The following is a 22494-nucleotide window of genomic DNA, read 5'->3' as shown; positions in this document are numbered from 1 at the left end:
GAATAAAACCACAGTGGGAAACAGCTTAAGTACTGCTAGCAGGTTGTTCCAGATTAAAATGTGTGTGATCCAAAACGTTTTGGGGAAAAGTTCTTAAAATGCATGCAAATACATCCAGAACCTGCACTGGCTTCTTCACTGAAAGGAGAGCCAGAAGCATGGAAGTTTTTAGGGATGAACACAAAATATTCATAACATTAAACCAATTAAGTGCAGAACAGATAATGGCAGCAGTGTTATCATCACTGACAGTCATTAGTTAATTGTAATATACAAGTCCACAAGTACATAAAAGTAATTTATGTGGTCTTTAGTTCTATATAAAATATAGAATTGTAGAATATCCTGGGTTGGAAGGGACCCATCAGAATCAGCAAGTTCAGGCACCCCAAAAATCCCACCCTGTGTCTGAGGGCATTGCCCAAACACTCCTTGAATCAGGCTTGGAGCTGTGACCCCTATAAAAATAGAATAGAATACAATATTATAATAACAGTCTCTAGCAATGTCTGCCTCTGAAGGGAGACAAGAGGTGACACACAGGTACTGAAAGACTGAGGGTAAATTAATTTTACAAATATTTACAATGAGCTGCTCCCCTTGTGAGCAGATAAAATATTGATGAGACAAAAGAGTGTCACTGCAATATGTGGAGAGGTCAGAGAACAGGCAGGGCTGTCTTGGAATGAAGAAAAGGAAAAAGATGAGAGGGTTGAAGGAGGGCAAGCAAGAGGAAAGCTTAGCTTAAGCTGCAGTTATAGGGGCTCTAGGCTGGGCCTGTCTCCCTGCCTGCCTCTGTTCTCTGCTGCCACAGATTTCCAGGCACATTCCCAACAGATCAACCACAGAACTCAATTTCAAATGTTTTTTGGAGCAGTGATGGAGTAGTAGCTCTGAGAACTTTTTTTTTTCCCCTCAACTTCAATTTTGTTTCAGTTCTTGGAGCTAAAGAGCTAAGGCTGACAAATATGTCATTGTATTTTACACTATTATCCTTAATTTATAATAGTCAGCTGTATTCCTCCTGGAAACGCTGTCCTTTATGCATTTTTTGCAGCAGAAAACAAAGATCCTTTTTCTCTTTTCTTAGTTTAGAAATTCCTGTGTCGGCATTTAATTATTTATGTATCTTTATTAAGCTTTCTCTTACAAGGTGCTTATAGCACCAGGCTATTTTTGATTTACAGACTAAGCAAAATGAACTTCTCTACAGCATAAAAAGTCCAGGTTCTGATCCTGTCCTTCAGCTGATATTGCACTTTGTTTGTGTGAGTTTGATTTTTCCCTGTGGTCCAGGTGAAAATGGAGTAATTTTGAATTGCTGCCTCCACTTCTGTTGTTCATGTCCCAGCTTTTGGCAGATGAAATTCTGTTCTCCTCTCTGAAATTCTGCCAGCAATAGTTTGGTTCTTTGTTTTTTCCAGTCCTTCAGCTCCAGTCCCACAGCTGTCCTCCATTTGACAACTTAAAAACAATCTTTTAGCATAAACTCCAAATCATTCCAAGATGAAAAATGCCTGGTTAGTGCACGGGTTATGCTTTAAAAATGCTTCAGGTTGCAAATCAAGTTTTTTCTTTTCTTTATCTTATTGTCAGATCTGGCTTGTTTGATGGTTGTCTATTAAGTTCTTTTTATGTTATATTAAACTTAGCACCAGAAAGAGCAGATAAAACCAAATCAGTCATAGAGAGACAACTTTGCTGTCACTAAATCTGAGAAAAATTGACCTTAATGTGTGAAAGCAGAAATGTCTCACCTAGACCAGAACTGCAGGCTCAGCTGTAGGCTGGAATATGAATTGAAAGGCATAACTAATAGAAACCTGGGTCTCAGATCCTTTCAGATGCTCCTTGTTTTATGAATTATATACATTTTAAATACCTCCTTCAGCCAGAGTGAAAGTAGCAGTCAAGGGTACAGATCTGGCACATTAAGTGGGAAATGTCTTTGACATTTTGTGCAAATTGAACATGGTTTGTGTGCACGACTTGCAGCTGCCACTCCAGGTGAATTTTCTAACAGGGGACATTACCCTGTAACCTTAGTTTAATACAGAAAGTGCTTATGAATCTTCATGCTCAAATGTCCTGTGTGCTCTGGGTGACATAACCTTAAATCAAATATATTTTAATGTATTATTACTATTTACATACCATGCAAATGCTATGATGAATAGCCACTTATTTAACTTTAAACAGCATCTGCTCATGCTGGTTAGAGGAAAACCTCATTCTCTGATTTTAGAGGAGATTTGCAGCTGTCCATTTCTGTTGGGAAATGTGCTTTATTCTGCTCAGTTTTCTGGACCCTTTTGATCAAGCTGCAGTAAAAGAATTATGTCATGCACAGAGCTGCAGAAACATCCTGATTTTGAGGTGCAATGTCCCATGAAAATGTGCATATAATAATATAAAAAACACAATAAACAGGATATTGAGATGTTTGAGCTCTCTGCTGCCTTTACCCTCAGCTCTATCTCAGTTCCAAGGTGCACTCACTGCTCCAAATGGGATCCACCAGAATCACTGAAACAAATTTGGGCTGCTCATAGCACCAAGGCTGCCCTGAGGGAAAAGCAGAGGAGCTGGGGAAGAATAGATTTGGATTTTTGTTCACAAAATGCAGGCACTGGTTAATTTTTCATGGAGTAGGAAGAGTTCCCCAGTCCCAGAGGCAGCTGGGATTCTAATTTTCCCTCATTATGTCCAAGATGTTTAAATCTGACGTAGATGCTTTTGATACACCTGAAGAACAAACTTTCAACAAAAAGAATCTTTGTCTTACCAAAGGATGTCAGCACCACTCAGCCTTTTGCCAACAAAACCCGAACAAAATTCTGCTTGTTCTCCCCTTCATTACTGTCTAATTAACCTCACTGAGATAAATTCAGATGGATTTATCTTATAATGGATTTTTTTTTATAATGGATTTTTTAAAATTACCTTATAATGGATTTTGCCCTATTTTTAGCCAAATACTGTGTTTAGGATGAAGCATGGCTTTTCTGGTGTTTAAAAGCCATCTAGTTTGCACTGCAACTGACAGGAATGGTTGTTTCTTAGTAACTTCTGTATTTGGTGTAAATTTTAAATCAGCCTCCCCTGAGAAGGTGGTTGGACCAGATAACCTCCAGAGGCCACTCCACCTGAATTATCCTGTGATTCAGCAGCTGCCATGCAAAACCTGGGTGTTATTTTCAGTTTGAACTTTGCAGACTTCAGCTTTCAGTCCCTCCATCTTATTTTGCTTGCATTTGCTAAAGAACCTTTCACCAAACATCTGTTCACTCTTTTCTAAAAATACACTCTGATCAAGTCCCTACCTTTGAACCAAGGAAAATGAGTCAGTTATGTGCACTTGCATTGTGTATTTGCCTAATTCCAGAGTGATCTCTTTCTTTAGAATGTCTGAATTTCAGAAGTATTTCATTTTATGCATGCCAGCATTGTATTTTGAAATATCTCTTTGTCATATCCACCACTCAAAGGCTGCTGTAGAACTTTCCTCTGGTGTTGTGGTGGGAAATGCTCCTTTATAGGGTTTTTGTTTCTTTTCAGTAGTTGACTCATGCTGTTTTATAGAACTGAGTTAATGAACTCAATATTTCACTTTTTTTAATGTTTTAGTTAACTGTCCTCAAGAACTTGCCATAAAACACTCTTTATGGTATCTGCAAAATGTTGTGGTACTTGCACTTTTTACTTTTTTCAGAATTAGAAATTGAAATTTTGAGTAGAGTGTGGGTAAGCACAAGTCCCACTGACCTTTTCTCTTTATGAATATGCAGGGGAGCAGTTTCACTTTGTCAGAGACAAAGGTGGGCTTTGTCAACTTTGGATATTCAATTTTGGATATTCGGGACAGTGCAGTCCTTCCCTGGCTTGCAACACTGCCCCTGTGACTGGTTTTGTAATTCCTGGGGTTTATCCTCTTACAGAGGGGAAATACAACACAGCTACTAATTTAAAGGTTATTTTAAACTTCAAGAACAAATATTTTTATCATGTCATCTTTCTACTGTAGAGCATAGAAAGAATGTGACTATAACTATTATTTATTTTCTAAGAAAAATACATCAACATCCTAAAAATGGTAGTCCTGGAAGATTATTTTTTTAATGAGATCCCTAGCGCATTACTATGTATCAGAGAAAAATAAATCAGAAGGATTTTGTGACCTACATATCTTAATATTTCAGTGTAACACTGCAAGTGCTTTTAACCTCTCAGTTAAACTAGTCTGATGTATTTTAAAAAGAAGTCAATATGCATCTATTTTGGAAGGAATCCCAAAGCCATTAACATTTTTCATGCTAATGTAATCTTGAATGCGCAACATAAGTACAGCTAACATTAATTCTGCTCTACAAAACAGTAAAATTTCAGTTGTACTATACATAAGTCTTCTATTCTTTGACCTGAAGTAATTAAGTTTGTTCAGAGGGAGGTTCATATTGTATTTCTAGCACAGAAATTAAAGGAATCATTTAGACAGGAGCATTAGCTCTGGAGCCAGGCTGGAAGCCCTGCTGTGATCATTTTGTTCTCTTGGTACGTGCAGGGTTAAAAGGAGATGGTGGATGAGCTGTTTGAAGTGTGCAAAACTTGGAGGGAAAACTGCCTTGGGCATTGCCAGCCAAACTGACTAATTGAATTTTTTTTTTTGTGCTCTAGAAAATAACAGTATGAATACAGAGGAAACATCAAAGGGATACTTGACCATGAAATGTTAATATAAATTCTTCTGTGTTGCTTGGCACTCCCAATCTTCTGATTTTGACATTCTTGTTCTGTAGCAATATTTTATAAACTGTAGCCACTTAGAAATTAATTTCTCCACAGGAGCAGCAATCTTCCAAAATAAATATTGACCTTGAAAGCCGAGGGAGAGGCAGCTCCTTGGGCTGAGGGTTTGGAGCAGCTGCCTCAGGTGGGCTCAGGGGAAAATCCTCAAAGGGACACCCAGGGAACAAGGTTTGGGAGCTGGATGGGAGCAGCCAAGGGTTTGGGCTGCTGGAAAAGGGGGGCAGAGACCTCCAGGGGTGTCCCAGCCCAAATGAGCGTGCAGGGAACAGGGAATGAGGGGTTGGAATTGTTCTGTGTGAGATCTGAAGCAATTAACTCATTGCTGATGTATTAAGATGCAGTAAAAAGAGAAAACCTTGAGAGCTACAGGGAATCTCAAGCTGCTTGAAGGGATATAACAGAATATTCTGAGCTGGAAGGGACCCACATATCGAGTCCAAGTCTTGAGATAAAACCCTCAGCCTTGGTGTTACCATCACCAGGCTGTGACCAACTGAGGGAATCTTAAATTCCTTGAAAGGACCTTTCAGACATTATCAGTAATTTAAATTTTACTTGGAAGTTTATTTAAAGGAAAAAAACTAAACAAAGAAGACAGGTTTTTAAAATTATTCCATATCTTGCTGTGTAGAAAGCCTTTTCCAACATGGAAGAGCACTTGGAGAAGGATTTAACAATTTCCCAACAAGAGAAGGGGAGAGGGAGCCTGGCCAGGGCTGTCCTCAGGGGGAACCAAGGCTTGGGGAGACCCTGTTCTAATCTCGCTGTGCTGTGAGGAGATATTTTCCTGTATTTTCCTTTTTATTTTTATATTTTAGCAGACTATAACCTGAGATTTGGAGTGGAGCAGAGCTGCAGGGGATGGGTCAAACCCCTTTGCCATGGCTGCCCCAATTTCCAGAGGGTCACACTGAGGGAAATTTCAAACATTAAATAAGTCATAGAGGCAGTTTAGCAATTTGTGTGGTTTTTTTCATGAAAAAAACCCCCATATTTTAACCCCTGTAATAATACTAAAGCAAAAAGCAAGGTAAGGGTGACACTAGAATTATGGAGTGTAAAATTGATTATTCTTAAAAGGATAGCTAAAATAGGAAAATGACCACTCCAAAAGTAACAAGTCTTAAGGTTCATCAGGAATTTGTAAGAGATTATTAACAGCATAAAACTTCCTTTCATTTCTTACTAGGAAATTTAATGTGACATTCATTTAATTGGTTTTGTTCTGTTTTACCACAGGATTGTACGGTGTATGAAACAGAAAATAAAATTCTTCATGTGGTAAGTAATTCTGCTTTGGTGTTCTCTATTTTTACCCCACACATGGAAATTATTTTTTCAAAAAATAAGGTTGCTATAGGAAAATACTTACTCTTAAGAGTTCCTTACTCTTTGGCATAATTTCTGATGAATTATATCAGTTGCTAAAAATTAATATTCCCTGCAGTAATGCTCTGTGTTATAGCTACAGTTAATTACAAATACAGAATTATTGATTGAGGTTTAGAAGCTGCACAATATTCTGTATATTGAATGTTCTCTATAGTGAATATTCCTACCAGAAAGGCTGGTCAGATCCATGGACCTGCTGCATCACTGATTGTCACACTGAGCATTTTGTGCCTTCAGAACTCAAAAAAATCTGATGACAAAAGGGAGTGGAAGAATCTTATTCGAGATTATTGATTAGATATTGGCCTTTAAGTCCAAATACTTTATATTTTCCTGGTACCAGCACAGAAACCTGTACTGACACTGAGATAAAGCCTGTGGTGAGAGGGAACTCTCAGAGGATTTACAAGTTCAGATAAGCTTTTGACAAGCTCTGTCCAAGTGCCTGACTCTTTTTCTTCTTCTATTTTTTAAAGCCTTTTGCACATACTCTGCTTCCAGCAGGGATTAAAATCTGTCATAAAACATTGATGTGCTGTTAAATTTAGCAAGTGTGCAGTGACTTTTAGAGGGGGAAAAAAAGCTTACTATAGCAAACCTGGGTGTGAATAGAACTTTTAAAATCACCTGATACCTTCTGGGATTTGGGGGATGTACACACACACACATATATATATATAAAAATATATTTACACACACACACACACATATATATATATAAATATATTTACACACACACACACACATATATATATATATTTATATATTTGCACATTTTAGCCCACAATTTTGACTGTGGCAGGGACACCTTCCATAGACCAGGTTGATTTGATTGAAAACTTCTTTGTTGTTTATTTTAATGAAAAGATTATTTCCATGAGGCAACTCTAAGGTTAAAGCATTACAGCAGAAATTTAAAAGTGTTGTTCTCCCTGGGGTTTAGTCTGCATCTAATCTGGGCAAATGCTCTCCAGTGTTGAGGCATAGAGGGATTTTCAGTTGGAAATTATGGAATAAGGATAAGGATAAGAATAAGGATAAAAATAAGAATATTCTTATACTGGAGATTTGCGAGATTTTTTTAGTTTCTCCATCCCTGCTGGGAGAAGATGAGACCCAAACTCTGCTCAGGGGCTCTGGCCCCAAGCTGAAACTGTGGAATATTGAAATATTTGAAATATTTGTGGAAATGGTGACCTTTATCTGCAGCCACCTCAGTGGGATGCTTTGCATCTTGCAGCTGATACAAAACCCAGATGCCACAGCCCAGGCTCCAGAGCTGTCCTTGGATTTCCAGATGAGTAACTGCACAGTGAATGGAAATCCAACCTACACATTCAGGCAGTTAACTTATTCATTGTGACAACTTTATTTGTTTAACTTCTGTGGATAGTGTCAAATGAGATATTAGAAAGCCTCATGGTTTTGCGAATGTCTGAAACAAAACTTCCCTAAAGGGATTTCACTGGGATTTGCTATAATTAGGAAAAATGAGAGTACAGTCCCCAAAGCAAAATAGATGCACACAGCACAGCCTTGACCAGAATCCCATCCTGAAATTCTGTTAAATGAATTCTTTCAGGCACAGACTTGTTGAAGGAGTGTGCTTTAAGCAACACACAGAAATTTGGGAATAAATCTTTCCATATGAATGTTGTCTGAGAGTCCAGCTCAGCTCCTCTCTGACCTACAAACTTTGCTCCGACAGATGGGTTCAATCTGCTGCCCATGCAATGGGGCTCCTGCTCTGAAGGTGTTTCTGTGGATTTGCATTAAGAATTTGAGATCTTTAGCTGGAAGGCAGGATAACAAAGTCATTGCATGGTTGTGGTGATGTAGAATATCAGTTAGAGGATGCGCTCAAAGATGCATAAGAATTTTACTGCAGGAAATGGGTTAACTAAGGCACTTCTCTGCCAGGGTAATTTTTAACAAAGGAAATTTTCCAAGTTGAAGAGCACAATTCACCTAATTATCACAGTTGGTAGGGATGATGTCATCATTGGGTAGCCAAAATAGGTTATTCAGTTGCATAAGACATTTATTTTGACACATTTCCTTCAACTCCCATTGAATTTATAATTATAAGGATAAAGTCCATTGGGTTTGTTCTTTTATTTTTAAAGTGCACATGGTTGGAGTGGAGAAGATAGTTTAGAGATACAGATATTCTTTACAGCAAACTGTAAATACATGTACACTTCCTTGACATTTATGGATATTTTCTATTCCTTTACTTTGATACACTTTTAATTTTTGCAATGTTAAGAATTAAAATTATCTGTTTATCCTTGGTTAGTTCTTAGAAAAAGAACTTCCCTTGCAGTACCAGTTGGATTGGAGGGATTGTATTGAGTTGTTTTCCTTTGCAGTGTAAAACCCTGTCTGGCATCTGTGACCACATCATTTCCCTCTCCTCTGACTCTCTGGTGTCCCAGTCTGCTCATCTCGAGGTCGTTCATCTCACCAGCATCATGCCCAGTGAGGGGCTGGTAAGTACCAGAGCAGCTTCAAGTTTAACTCTTAGTATGCCCAGCACAAGCCTCAGTTCTTCAGGGTGATTTGGTTCTGGAATTTATCAAGAAATCAAAATGTAATTTTTGTGAAATGTCCTAATTTTTTTTGTAAGCTGAATCAGATTTCTGAAGGTGGTTTAATTGGCATTTATCTAAACAAAGGGATTGTTTGGGGTCTATTCAAATTAAGACCTGTTTTACCTCCGGCTTCATATGTAACTGTATGTATGTTAAATCTATGATCCTTTGCCAGATTGCAGTTTTTGGAATGTACTGAAATAATCCCCAAATTCAAACACACACAAATAAAATTAACTAATGTCATTCATGTGCTTTCAAAATGATCCATGGAAATTTTGTGCCTTGCACTTGCATAAATGGAATTACATGACTCTCTAATGATCAGTTCCAATAACTTTCAGAAGTATCCTCCCAGGAACCAAATAAATCTCTTTTATTTGTAAATTGTTGCTCACTGAGCAGCCTGGTTGGATGGCTCTGGACATTGCAGCTGCTCTGCATTGTTGGTGGGTCACAGCAGTGAAATGTTCTGCAGGAAGAGTTTCAGAATTATTGGGCTCCAGCTCTCAAATATTGATGTACTGATACTTTTTTTTGGGACAATGGATTTTTGTGACATTTTAGTGGTTGGTGGGTAAAGATGTCTGCCTCCCCTCTGCAGTCCGTTACTTTGCAGCCATTTGCTATTGGTGGGCTGTAGGAACAGAAGGATTGTGCTTGGGGAACCAAGACCCCAATAAAAGCTGGGGTGGAAGGTTGCACTGCAGGCACTGGGCTGTTCTCGTTCTCCTCAAGAGCCAGGCTGCTTTTCCCAGCACAATCTCCTAAACTGCCTCCAGCTGCCTTCTCAGAATTCCTTTTATTTTTATTTTCTCCCTACAAGAAGAGTAATTCAGGAATGTTGCTTCTGGGTTGAAGGAAGCAGTCGTAGGAGGAAAATGAGGGGGAAGTGGGGAGTGAAATTGGCAGCCATGAGGCTCCTCCACAGAAAATCCCCAAACTGACAAATCAAAACCCACTTGAGTGCCACTCTACACCTTGTGACACGTTTCCTGTTTGTAATTCAGCGTGATTTACAGATTTTCAATTTCTGTCTGTTGAGACACTTTGTATTATTTCAACATCTTCCTCTTTGTTCTGACATTGAATAGCGACAAACGTCATATGCAAATACTGCCAGAGTTACAAGGGCATAATTACTCTGAGGTATGCATATTAATCTGAGAATGACATATTTTAATAACATGAGGGGGTGTTGTGTGACTGCACAAGTTTACTTTATTCTTAGGCTGATTTAGTCAACAAAGAACATTACCACAGCATAAAGCACATTCAATTTTCATTCCGTGGCATCGCAGATGCTCAGCCCAGTGTGTAATCCTGAGCACAGCTACAATTCCCTCCCTGTGCTGCTGCATCCTTATGGCCAAACTCGTTCCCTTTATGGCCCAGTTTCCCCTCTAGCTCTGATTTCTGGGTTAGTGCAGGGTGCCCAGGAAATACAGGTCAGTACATTTGCAGGGGATACACTGTGAATGTCCCAGGGCTTTTGACTTGCATTAGGATTCCTACACCCTGCAGGCCAGCACTCTGCATGCCTTTCCTTTCTATGCAGAAATGGGATGGATTTCTGCTGGTCTAATTAGGGGAAAGTTCATTGTCAGTGCTGCAGAGGAGGTGAATACAGAGATGCATTTTCCTCAGAGATGATGGAGCGCCATAAGCAGGGCTTGGTGCTGCTGATGCTTCCCATGCAGTGATGGCTCTGCAAAAGGCTGGAGCAGGACAGGAGTGGAATCTACCCCAAAACCAGCATTTTCTGTGGGGAACTGAGATTTCCTGGTGTGCAGGCTGAGGCAGGTGTCTGTCAGGAGCTCTTGGCAGGAGCCATAAAGTGCCATAAAGTGTTGGAATGTTATTTGGGCTGTGGAGTGACCAAGGTGAGAGCTGTTGGCTGAGATGTTGGCACCTTTCCTGTGGTTCACATTCCCTTTTTCCCTGCTAGAACTTGAGGATCTGTGCCTGGATGGGCTGAAGAACCCCTGTGTGGTTCTCCATCCACAACGTGCCCATGAGTTAAGAGCCAACAAAGGAGCAGGGAGTGGGCACTGCTGACAGGGGACATGAGACAAATACTGCAATCAAAACTGCCTGGCAATTTCTCCTCTTTTTTCCCCCTTTTTCCCTTAGATGAAGTGAAATCACAGTGAATGAGTGAGTTTTCTGTGCCTAATTGTGAAGGCACTGTAACGTGTTAGGTTGGAAAGTTCCTTGTAATCAATTTTGCTGACACTGTGTTCTGTTTAGAAGAAAATATGAAAAAAAGGACTATAAATGGGAATAAAAGAAAAATCATGTGAAAAGGAAAAGAAAACATTAATCAGAATCAAATATAGAACAGAGTAATGAATTACAAATGGCTTTCTCATGATTGTATAGAGGATTTTTTTCCACAGGATATCTGCTCCATTCAAGAGAGAAATGAGCACTATTCAGCGAATGGAAAGTATTCAGAGTTCCATTTTTATCCTTATCATTCAGTGTAGGGGTTGAGGCCTGATTTACCACACTCCAGCTAAGCTCTGCACTCCCTGGAGTTACTAATTTCATCGTGAGTTGTTTTATTTATTTTTTATATGGCCTTCCTGAGTGCTTCACAGACACTAATTAATTCATCCTCACAACACACTTGTGAAAAGGATACTGTAATTTTAGTTCTAGAGGTAGGAAGCTAATGCACAGCAGTTGGTGTCAAAAATCACCAAAAATGTATTTTTCAAGAGCGGCTTAATGTACAATATTTCGGAACATTTTTTACCTTCATAGCATAAATTTAAAACAGAGGCTCTCTTGGGTTTAAATGTAGCTCTAATTTTCAGAGCTGCTGCGAACCGGGTTCATCCAGGGTTGGCACCTGGAAAATAAACACAATTATTTGCCATTGAAGAAAAGTGTGTATTGTAATTCACTCAGATTTACTAAAGAATTCAGTTATCTGGAATGATATTCAGCTGACTGAATTATGAGTCTTCCCAAGTTTTCAGAACTCCTTTTGCAAAATTTTTATTACATGCCTTCTAATTTCTCCCCCTATGAGCCAGGAATCCTATTGATGCTGCAGAAGCTCCCACATAAATGGAATTAATTTCCAGGTCCAGGTCCACACAGTCTGCACGGAGTCAGAGCTCCTGCAGGGCACTGTCTGTGTGTTTAATTGTGTAAATAAATTCTGGACCATAAAGCATTTTCACAAAGGGACTCTGAGCCTTTGGAATGTGCATCTTCAGTTGTAGCATTTTGAACTTTCCGTCTGTGCTTTTATGAGCTTTATGTCACCCTTTTCTTTTTGTCCTCTTTAAAATACCTTCTTTGCATTCAGCTTTATTAAAGCCTGGCCTTATCTGCAGCCTTCCCAGGGCACTCTGTGTGCTGTGCTTTCCTGGCAGTTTGCTGGACAAAGGAATTTGCATTGGGAACACTCGGTTTGGGGTCTGTTCCAGCTCCTGGGGACTCTGTTTGCATCCTGATCTCTACAGGCATTTGTTGGCCTCCAGAAATATATTGGGGTTTTTTCCTTGCTTTTTCCATTCCTTCCCCTGCTTCACCAGTCAAATTGGTTCCTCCTTTTCCCTATTTACCACTGATTTTTCAGTGGAGAATACTGAAACGCCTTCCATGTATTTTCTATTTCATTTTGAAGTAACTTTAAGGATTGTAAAGCACTTTTTCTCCTGAATTCTAGTACTGGCTATGGTAATACCATTAATATCTGAAGTGCACAACATAATCAGCATGAACAAGATGTCTGGAAGGCAAAGCTTTGTTTCAAACAATCAATTTGACAAACTTCAAATAAATTCCTGCACTAAGAAAGTATTAAATCGTAAGAATCACTGTTAGCTCTGGCAGAACATGCAGACATAAATTTTTAGGAAATCGAATAGAATAAAATAACTTTGTGATTTAAGAAAATTGCCTCCCCACTTTAAATTTTTTGGCTTGATGGATCCACAATAAGCCCTTGAGCCAGGAGTTTGGGTTGCTGTTGGCAGCTCCTGAGCTTGCTGCTAAATCCTTGGGGATGGAGGTTGATGAAAGGCTGGAGAACCTTGCCATGATTTACCTCCTCCTGTGCCCAGAGCCAGCTCTGGAGCAGTTTTGCTGTCACATAAACAGGCAGCATTTTATTGGAGATTTTACAGAGATACAGAATGGGATCATAGAATGGTTTTTGAAGTTTGGGGCTTTTTTCCCCCCCCTCCTGCTCTTGGATGATTGGGGATTGTCCATAGTGAGAGATTATTGCAGCCAGCATTATTTCAGATGAAACTCATTTTTTTAATCTTCTGAACTTGATGTCCAGCTCATGTACCCAGAGATACTTCTGTGTAAGATGCAGCTTTAATCTTATTTGATGAGATTAATGATTCCTCTTAAGCAGGAGATTCTGAACAGGAAGGCAGTTGGGGTTTTGTTGTTTGGATTTGTATCTTCTGATGTCTGTGAAATGTTTTTCTTCTTTTCTTCTGGAATAAAGGAGGACTTTTATCCCCCTTCCTTTCACTTTTTTATTCTTTTTTTTCTCTGTTGTCTGAGCTTCCCCCTGCTGATAGAATCAGTGTAATCAGACACACTTTAATTAAGATGTATGCTGCTAATATCCAGAGCCTTCTTCATTTTTCTGCAGAGGGAACTTTTCCTGTTTCATTTTAAGAATTTAAGGAAAGCAACGATTTTTGTTTATAAAATTAAATTTTTTATGAAAGCAGCTGTAATGTTGGAAAACAAAAGAAGCTGAACAAACAGCCAAGCTGTCATATGCACAAATAGATTATTCATCTATCCAATGTCCAGTTACCCTTTCAAATAGTGCTTCTCTTTCTGTGGCATTTGTAATTTAAGGTGATGGAAGCCAATCTTTCCCATTTTCACAAGAAAGGAACTGCAAAGTAAGCAGGAAGAAAAAGTAGACTATGAAGGCAGATTTTTAATGGGAATATGCCTGGCCTGAAACTGTCAGGGTGTTCATCTAATTATTTCGAATTATTTTTAAAGGCTAACAGAAACTTGACAAATTTCCATCATGCTTGACATATAAAGGTTCTCATAGCCTAAAAGCCCAAACAAAACCAAATTTTCTCAGGCAGAAGAATAAAAGAAATTGTTATCTTAAGTATTTTGAGAAGTGGAAGTTGTCTTGCAGGAAGGAAAGTAGAGGTGTTTAAATTTGGGCAAAGGACTGCAACATATAAGGCGGAAAAAAAATTGAGAGGGACTTTTTAATGGTATGAAATTTAAACAAAAAACTCCATCACCTTCTCAAAGCACTATCATGGCATTCATTTAAATGCATTTGTGTAACTTTGATAGTTGAAATAAGATTAAAGAACCATTTTTTATGGGGCAAAAGATCAAGGGGTGTAAGAGTTCCCTGGTTGACTGTGGCATTACAAACCTGCATCTTTGCTGTCACTGCTTCCCTGTGCAGGAATAATTGTTGACACTTAAAAACACACTGCTGTCATTATATCCTGCTTAATTAGCCAGATGATTCTGCACGAAAATTTTCAAGGAAATTCCCCTGACAACTGCATATGCTCTTTTCTGGGGAAAAGTCTCTTCAAAATGGGGTTTTAAATGCTTGATGCCTTCCCATATGTTTTCAAAGGTCAGATTTTAATTAAAAACCTTTAATTCACTTTGTCACTAGGGGACAGTGGCAGAGTTGCTCAGAAACAGCCAGGATTCTTGATCTGATGGCTGAGAAAAATTTCCCTGTTCTCTAACATAGGTCAGTGCCATTCTGCAGAGTTTAATAACTGATGTGTCAGGCATAAAGAGCAACTATTCATTTCTAAATGTTCACCAGTCTGAGCCATCTTCACAGAGGAGAATCCTTGACTCCTGCCTTATCTCAAGATAAGGGGTACAGCTTGTTGTTCTTTTCTCTGAGATCATTGTTGGCATTCAATAATAAACCAGAGAGACTGAAACCCTATTCTTGGGGGGGGGGGAAGAAAAAAAAAAAAAGAGAGATTAATCATTTTGGAAAAGGATTAATATATTCTGTGATATTTTGCTTGTAAGGGCAGAAAACAGACCGGTAAGGAACAGAAAGAAAGCTGGGAGCTGAGTCACTGGGATGGACAGGGCAGGTTGTGACAGGGAAGGACAGGGTGGGACAAGCCTGGTGGGATGGGAATGGACATCACAGAGTTTGCAGAGCAGGAGGGAGGCAGACAGAGCTGGGTGGAGAGGGCAGAAGTGAAAACTGGAGGGAAAGAGGCCGGAGAACCCTTTAGGTGCCATTCCAGAAGGGTCTCCCACATTGGCCAGACCTATGCATGTCTGGTCACTCCAAGGTGACCAAACAATTCTCTGGATATCACTGCCTAAGCTGAACCATATGAAGTAAAAAATTAATGTAAGAACTTTCATATTTTTTTACATAGAATGATCTTTCCAGCTTTCCAGGTAAATATATGTCAAGGGGACGCTCTGCTCCTGTAATGGTCAACAAGGAACAAGCTCATTATTTTTCTTTTGGGAAAACAAGGATGAAAGCTCTGTGTAGGGTAATTTGAAGGCTATGAGTCATTCACTAAAATTGTTTATTTTTAAATATATTCTTAAATTTTAATAACTAGGATGAAAGAGCAGATAACAAAATGTAGGGTAATTCTGTGTGATTAGTCAGGTTTTATGACTCTCCAATGGCATCTGTTAAGAGATAAAATTATAATTTGAATTTTTCCAAAAATACACAGAGATTAACAAGAGTCTAAGAACTCTAGGAAGAAGTAAGTGGTAAAATTTAGTACAAAATTTAGCACTCTGTCCTCTTGTGGCCCTAAAGATTTTAATCTGTTGGGTTTTTTGAGTAGGGAATAAATCTTGTCAAAGCAAGTGGGATTTTAGGACTGGGATATTAAATTTGATATAAAAGTGTGGCTTGAAATGTGTTCCTGAGGTTGAGCAAGTGCTAAAAGAGCAGGAATGTTGTGTAATATTCTTGTGAAAAGTTCACTGTGGAAATTCAGCATAACTCACGCTAGATGGGCAAAACTTCTGCTCAATTAAATAAAAAACTAAAATAAAATTGGGTTTTAATGGAGATTCCCCATCCCATTGTCTATGGGAGCTTTAAGTTTTTCAGGATCCTCTTTGTGTCCTTGAGTTGGCAAAGGGAACCTTGTCCTTTGCTGCTGAAGGGACCACAGAGACAGCAGAACAGCAAACACTGATAAATTAAACAGCTCTAAAAAGGAAATTCTGAAAGGTTCACCAGCAGCTTCTTTCTTCCAACTTATCCCAGTTTGTGAAGCTGATTTCAAGACTGGCAAGGTTTAGTTTGGATTTTTGGTTTTACAAATGAAGTAGTTTGTAAAGCAGACTAATTTAAGAGAACTGAGATGGGGAACGCAATCTAAAGCAGATTTGTCTATGCAACATTGCAACCTGACAGCAATCAGGTTTGGACAATCTTATTTTTAAGATTTCAATACATTTAAAAAAACTTGCTGAAGTGGAATTAGTTTACATTAAGGCAGAAGTTACATTTTCCCATGAAAAATCCAGTCAGACCCAGCTAGAGGAGGTTGCTCAGGGCCTCATCCAGTCACAATTTGATCATCTCCAAATCAGAGATTCCACAGCTTTGCCAGCCTGTTCCAGGCTTTTATTTTCCTGATGGTAAATCTGAAAAAAAAATCCTTACCCAAAGTCCAACTTGTCTCTTGCTTCTCATGCTCCCACTGTGAGGAAGAGTTTGGCTCCATCCCACCTTCCAGTTTAGGCACTTGTGGAGAGCAATATCACCTAAACTTTGTAGGATTTTCAAATTTTGGGTTTTTCTTGAGGGGTTGGGAGGTGGTGTTTGTGTGCCCACCCTGCCTGAAGATCTCCACTAGCATTCAGGAATCTGGAAATTGCTTTCTCTGAACAAAATGTTCTTGGTTATTGCTGGGGACTCTAAACTTTGGGGCTGTGACCGCACAAGGTGATGCAGAGCTATCAAAAGAACAATAAATCAGCAGCACAATGTACCAATTAGATTAATTAGATTTCCAAAGTGATGGATAAGGATGCTGAGGGAAGAGAGGGGAAACTGTGGCCTGGCTCCTGAGAGGGAGGCACAGGAGCCACTGAGCATCCCTGACATTGGGCTCTGAGTGTGCTCAGCTCCGCAGATCCCTGCTCTGCCTGTCCCTTCCCATCTTGTCAGTCTCCTCCTGAAGCAGAATTCTTGATGGACTAATTACAAAGCTCCTGTTAGTTCACTAAGCTCATTTCCCCCATAAATGAGCAATGTGAGCACTGGCTCCTGTCTTTTCTGAGTTTGGCTCTGGCTTCACTTTTACTGAATCAGTAACTCTTTGAAAATGGGGCATTTAAGTTTAAAAACTACTCCTGCTCATGCTTTCAGTTTCAATACTTCTTTTATGTCATGGTAATAAAAAGAGATCATGTTAAATATTTCAAATACTGAACAGGCACAAGTTTTTATGCTGATGCTCCATATTGAACTCTGCTCACAAACTTTGGAATAAAAAAAAAGCATTATGTGAGAAAACTCTGCTATTTATAGTGGTCTTGATATAGATTTGTTAAACTTAGATTTGCAAATGTTAATTGACCACGGCTCCTTCCAGTCTGTTCAAATGTTATGGTCCTTAGAGCAAATCTATTATTTTAATTATCATGCAAATGTCCTGTATTTGTTTCCTACAAATATTAATTACCCTTTTTGCTCTTTATTTTGCAGGGAATGTATATCAAATCAACATATGATGGACTGCATGTAATCACAGGAACAACAGAAAATGTAAGATCCTTTATTTTAAAATAATTTCATCATGCTTACAATTATTTTCTGTGTATCTGCAGTGCATTTTGTAATATGTAAGCTTGCTTTAAACCAAGCCACTTTTTATGAATGTCTTTTTTCCTTTTTTAGGTATATGTATCATATTACCTTTTTAAAGACTTAGTGCCCTTGAACACAGACATAGAAAAGCCACTGTGTTGAAATTATTAATAATTAATGCTATAATAAAGGAAATTCTCAAAATTCTGCCCTCATTATTCCTCAAATTCTCCTTTCTAACAACATTCACACACTTTCTCTCTGGCAAAAGTGGTTTCCTTGTACTTATATTAAGTACATTTTATATATATATATATAAAATGTACTTTATATATATATATACACACACGTACATGTATATATATATTAAGTACATATATATACATATATATTAATATATATATGTACAATATATATACAGTACATACAATACAATACATATATATACAATATATACTTATATTAAGTACATTATATTTTATATTTTCTATCATTTGTAGTAAATACACAGACGAGATCAATTATAATTTTTATTGTAGCCCCAGAGACATTTGAAAAACCTGAACTAAAATCACGGAGAGTTTTGCAGCTCAGAGATCTGTGTGAGGTTTGAGGGGGCACTAAAGAGTGTGACAGGAACAGCAGCTCAGCCTCTAAACATCGTCCTCGTTCCTTAACATGCAGTTCATAATTATAAATTTGAATAATTAAATTGCCTTCAACTGCTGCCATCTAATTACTGTGACAGACTTTATAACACAACCCTTCTGGTTCTCATCTTCCAGTCACTGCTCCCACTCGGGTTCCGGTCTGTCCAGAGCTCAGAGCTGGGCAAGTGACAGCTTTAGGTTTTATCCAGCTGATATTGGATTTATGGATTGCTGATGCCCAAGGAGCATCACACGAGCTCTGTGAGATGTAAATCCTGCCTGGCAAGTGCCACTGCTCTGCTGGCCCATATGGGTGAGCTCCATGTGGGATATTTTAATTGATTTATATACATTTAGGGGTATTTATATGGGCTTTGTCAGTGCAAACCCATGGAAAGCCAGATGATTTGTATGTCACAATTTGGGAAGACAATTCTAATGCAAATTAAACTTGAAATTTGTTTGTTTATATTGTCACCATTGGCAGCATTTAGAAGTCTAAAAATAACTACATATGTATCTTGGGTGCTCAAAATTATGATTTGATCCATCTTGATTATGTTGGAGAGATTATGTTCATAGATTGAATTACTCATGCTATAATTAATCCATTTTTTTACTGTAATTCTAATTCATTTCAGAAATATAATGCAGTTTGTAGGGGAAATATTGATATATTTACAATTGAAATTCACAGGAAGAGTTACTAAATTGCCAGCCACTAGAAATAAGTTCTTTTAATTTGGATTGTCAAAACTTTTTGCTACGACACCACCAGAAGAAATTGCTTTTTTTGGTTTTGCTGGAAGTGTAATCACATGTGCAGATAAACCAGCTTCAAAGACCTTTAACTTCTGGTGTTTCAGCAAATTGATTTTTCATTCCTTTTGAAGGGATAATTGACCTCAGAGCCAGTGTTTAATTAGCTCAGCCTCATCCAAGTCAGGAAAGCAGCTAAAAAGAGAAAGAGCCAGGCCTTTGCTGTTCAGCTGAAGTTAAGCATTATGGATGGAGGTGTTTCCTGCAGCTTCCTGCTCTCCTCCATGCCCCACTTAAAGCCATGGAGTTTGTTAAAGTCACTTTGAATTCCAGGAATATTTCTGTTTCATGTTTGCTCCTGGGCTGCCAAAATTCCACAAGTTTCCAATAAAAGGAGAAAGTGGCTCTGGAGCCAGGTGGGTTTTCACATCCCCACCTGAAGTGTGGGGTAAAATCCTGTTTGTTGTAGGGCAGGAGGGCTCAGGGGCTGAGGTGGGGTCTGATCTGCCCAGGGCTCAGCTCAGAACTGGAGCCCAGAGTGAACAAAACCCTCTGAGAGCTCGGGCAGGTGAGGGGCTGGGAATGGAGAACCAGAGAAAAGGGTGGGAATGGAGAACCAGAGAAAAACTGGGAATGGAGAACCAGAGAAAAGGCTGGGAATGGAGAACCAGAGAAAAACTGGGAATGGAGAACTAGAGAGAAGGCTGGGAATGGAGAACTAGAGAGAAACTGGGAATGGAGAACCAGAGAAAAGGCTGGGAATGGAGAACTAGAGAGAAACTGGGAATGGAAAACGAGAGAAAAGGCTGGGAATGGAGAACCAGAGGAAAACTGGGAATGGAAAACGAGAGAAAAGGCTGGGAATTGAAAACGAGAGAAAAACTGGGAATGGAGAACCAGAGAAAAGCTGGGAATGGAAAACCAGAAAAGGCTGGGAATGGAAAACCAGAGGAAAGGCTGGAGGTGAAGAACCAGAGCTCAGGCTGGGAATAGAGAACCAGAGAAAAACTGAGAATGGAGAATCAGGGAAAGGCTGGGAATGGAAATCCAGAGAGAAAGCTGGAAATGGAGAGCCAGAGAAAAGACTGTGAATGGAGAACCAGAGAGAGAGAGAAAGGCTGGGAATGAAGAACCAGCAGTGGGCAGAAGGTAAAAGCTGTGCTTGGAGCAGCCTAGTCAGGCTGGGAATCACCCTGTCCAGGGCTGGCTGATTGCCCTGTTGGCTAATTGTTGGGTAATCAATAACTGGGTAATCTCCTGCCCCCAGAGCCCTGCCTGGCTCTGGCAGCACAGGCTGGCCCTGGGGGGGATGAGTCTCTCTGGCATTTGATTCAGAAATAATTGCAGTCATTTCCCTGTCAGTGGCAATTTGGGTTTTTCTTGTATTGCCTCCTCTTCTCTTTGCTCCTTTTATTTGTTTATGTTTTATGTTTTTAATCTCCATTCACAAGAGGAATGAGGGGGATTTTGGGTTGAAGACAGTGCAGCTGAGGAGTTCTTGCCTGCAGTGAGGTCATGACCATGAACTTCTCTACACACTTGATGAACATCACTTTCAGTTCAGATAAATCCTTTCTTCCTTTGTGTTTGACACGTGCCTCCTTTATTGTGTTTAACAATTTGTGTTTTAGGCTGGCTGCAGGAGCTCTCCAGGAGCTCAGCTACATTTTGGTAACAGCTTTTCCTCTGTGCAGCTCTTCAGTGGGTTTAGAGCCAGGCCGCCCCCTCCAGCTGCAAGTGGCTCCTTTTCTGCCTTTCTTAGGAGCCTGCTTGCTTGGCAGGGAGCTTGAACTGTTTATGGAAGATTATTTTGCTTTAAAAGTTTCAGCACTTTTTGTTTGACAAGGGACACTCAGTCCTCTCCTCTCTCTGACCCTGCATCTCAGGAGTAAATTTTCCCCCTTGTCCAAATCTCCTGACTGAACAGCCAGCCAACTTCCACTGGGTTTATTTTCCAAGGTGATGTCTCAGCTCTTGAATTCTTTGTGGTTTTTTTCCTCCTGAATGCCAGGTTGGTGTGCTCTGTGTCAGTAGAACATCTGTAAGCCAGGGCACAGTGCAAACAATTTGCTTGAGTTCTCAGCTCTCTGAGAACTGTTGATCTCCTGAATGCCCCTGGATTCTCTCACAGATTTAAGATTTCACCAAAGCTTCTAAAAATTATTTGTGCAATAGTAGTTGCCCATGTTTGAGTGGTTCCTCAATGGGTTTTAATCCATTTTCATCTGCTCAGAGCAAGCTAAATTTAGGATAAGGGAGTTTTCCAGCTCCAGGATTGCAAATATATGTGAATTGTGTGTGTACATAAAATCTCCTGAAGAGCAAGTCCCTTGCACCCATTTGTAAATTAACACATTCTGTGTTCAAATGGTTCATTTAGCCCTGTCTGGGAAGTGCTGGAGCTGCATTTGAAGGTACAAATACCCTGAGTGTGCAGAGCATCTTCAGCTCCCCTCAGCAGTGACTCTGCTCTGGAGAGGACTGAGCCCTGACTTCTGCCCCACACCTGGCTGGTCCTGGGTGTGTTGTAACAGATTTAACTCCATGGGATGTGAATTCACCCAGGGGAATCCCAACAAGGTGGTGGCTGCTCAGCTAAACACAATGGAATAGCTCAAATGGCCACGAGTGGCAGCTGGAATTCTAGGTTGGAATGGCAAATGGAATTCTAGATAACTCCATCAAATGTTACCAGAAAAAATATTTTTTTCCTTATGAATTTGACCAGTTACCATTATTTGACAGCAATAAGACTTCTTTAGGCGCAGCTTTCTTGCCTCTTTCAGCATTCATTGTTTTAATTCCTGCTCTTTCCTTCCACCTCCACATCCTCCCTGTAAAGTGAACTTTTCTCTCTTGTCCTCAGTCTCCTGCTGACCAGTGTAAGAAAATCCATGCTGGTGATGAGGTGATCCAGGTCAACCACCAAACTGTGGTAAGTATTCTGGAAATTCTGAGCTCAGGCTTTGCAGCACAGAAAAGTAAAAAAGCTGATAAAAAGTACTAATTCTTCTTTGCTCAACTATATTATTATTATTTATGTCTTTTTAAACATCGTATTCACTGCTTATTCTTAATAAGAAAAGGCCCAAATTGAGTCCATAACCAGCCCAGAAGGATTAAGCCAAATTTACGTTTTGCACAGCTGCTGTTCAGCATCAAACTCTTCTTATATAAGGAGATCCAAGAATATTTCCTTGAAGTTCTTAGACTTCTCATTATGCACTTGCCAGCTGGTTTAACTTCTCCTCTTGAACAGAATTTTGCATTCTGTTTAATGCAGGATCCAGATTAATAATGCAGAAGTGCTGTAATAGCCATGTATGCTGAATCTGTTGGGGGAAAGATATAAAAATGATTAAAGTGTTGATAGAAATCTGCCAGGGTTGGGGTTTGGGCATTCTTGGATGGAGATTTATTTTTAAGACAGCCATAAGCAGGTGGATGCTGAACCTCAATATCGAAGAATGTAATTTAAATATAA

At 39.4% G+C, this 22494-nt stretch overlaps 1 protein-coding gene across 1 annotated transcript in view; it reads left to right on the top strand.

The window, feature by feature from the left end:
• Window positions 1-22494, top strand: part of LOC132079983 (connector enhancer of kinase suppressor of ras 2-like) — a 166626-nt gene that overhangs the window by 86446 nt on the left and 57686 nt on the right. The window contains exons 6-9 of the mRNA XM_059482922.1: window positions 6046-6087; window positions 8571-8690; window positions 17500-17559; window positions 21877-21945. Of these exons, the coding sequence (XP_059338905.1) occupies window positions 6046-6087; window positions 8571-8690; window positions 17500-17559; window positions 21877-21945 (291 nt within the window). The remainder of the gene's footprint in view (window positions 1-6045; window positions 6088-8570; window positions 8691-17499; window positions 17560-21876; window positions 21946-22494) is intronic.

Source organism: Ammospiza nelsoni, chromosome 15 (genome assembly GCF_027579445.1).
Source record: "Ammospiza nelsoni isolate bAmmNel1 chromosome 15, bAmmNel1.pri, whole genome shotgun sequence".
NCBI lineage: Eukaryota > Metazoa > Chordata > Aves > Passeriformes > Passerellidae > Ammospiza > Ammospiza nelsoni.
Note: the sequence above shows the minus strand (reverse complement) of the source record. Positions and strands in the feature narration are given on the sequence as shown.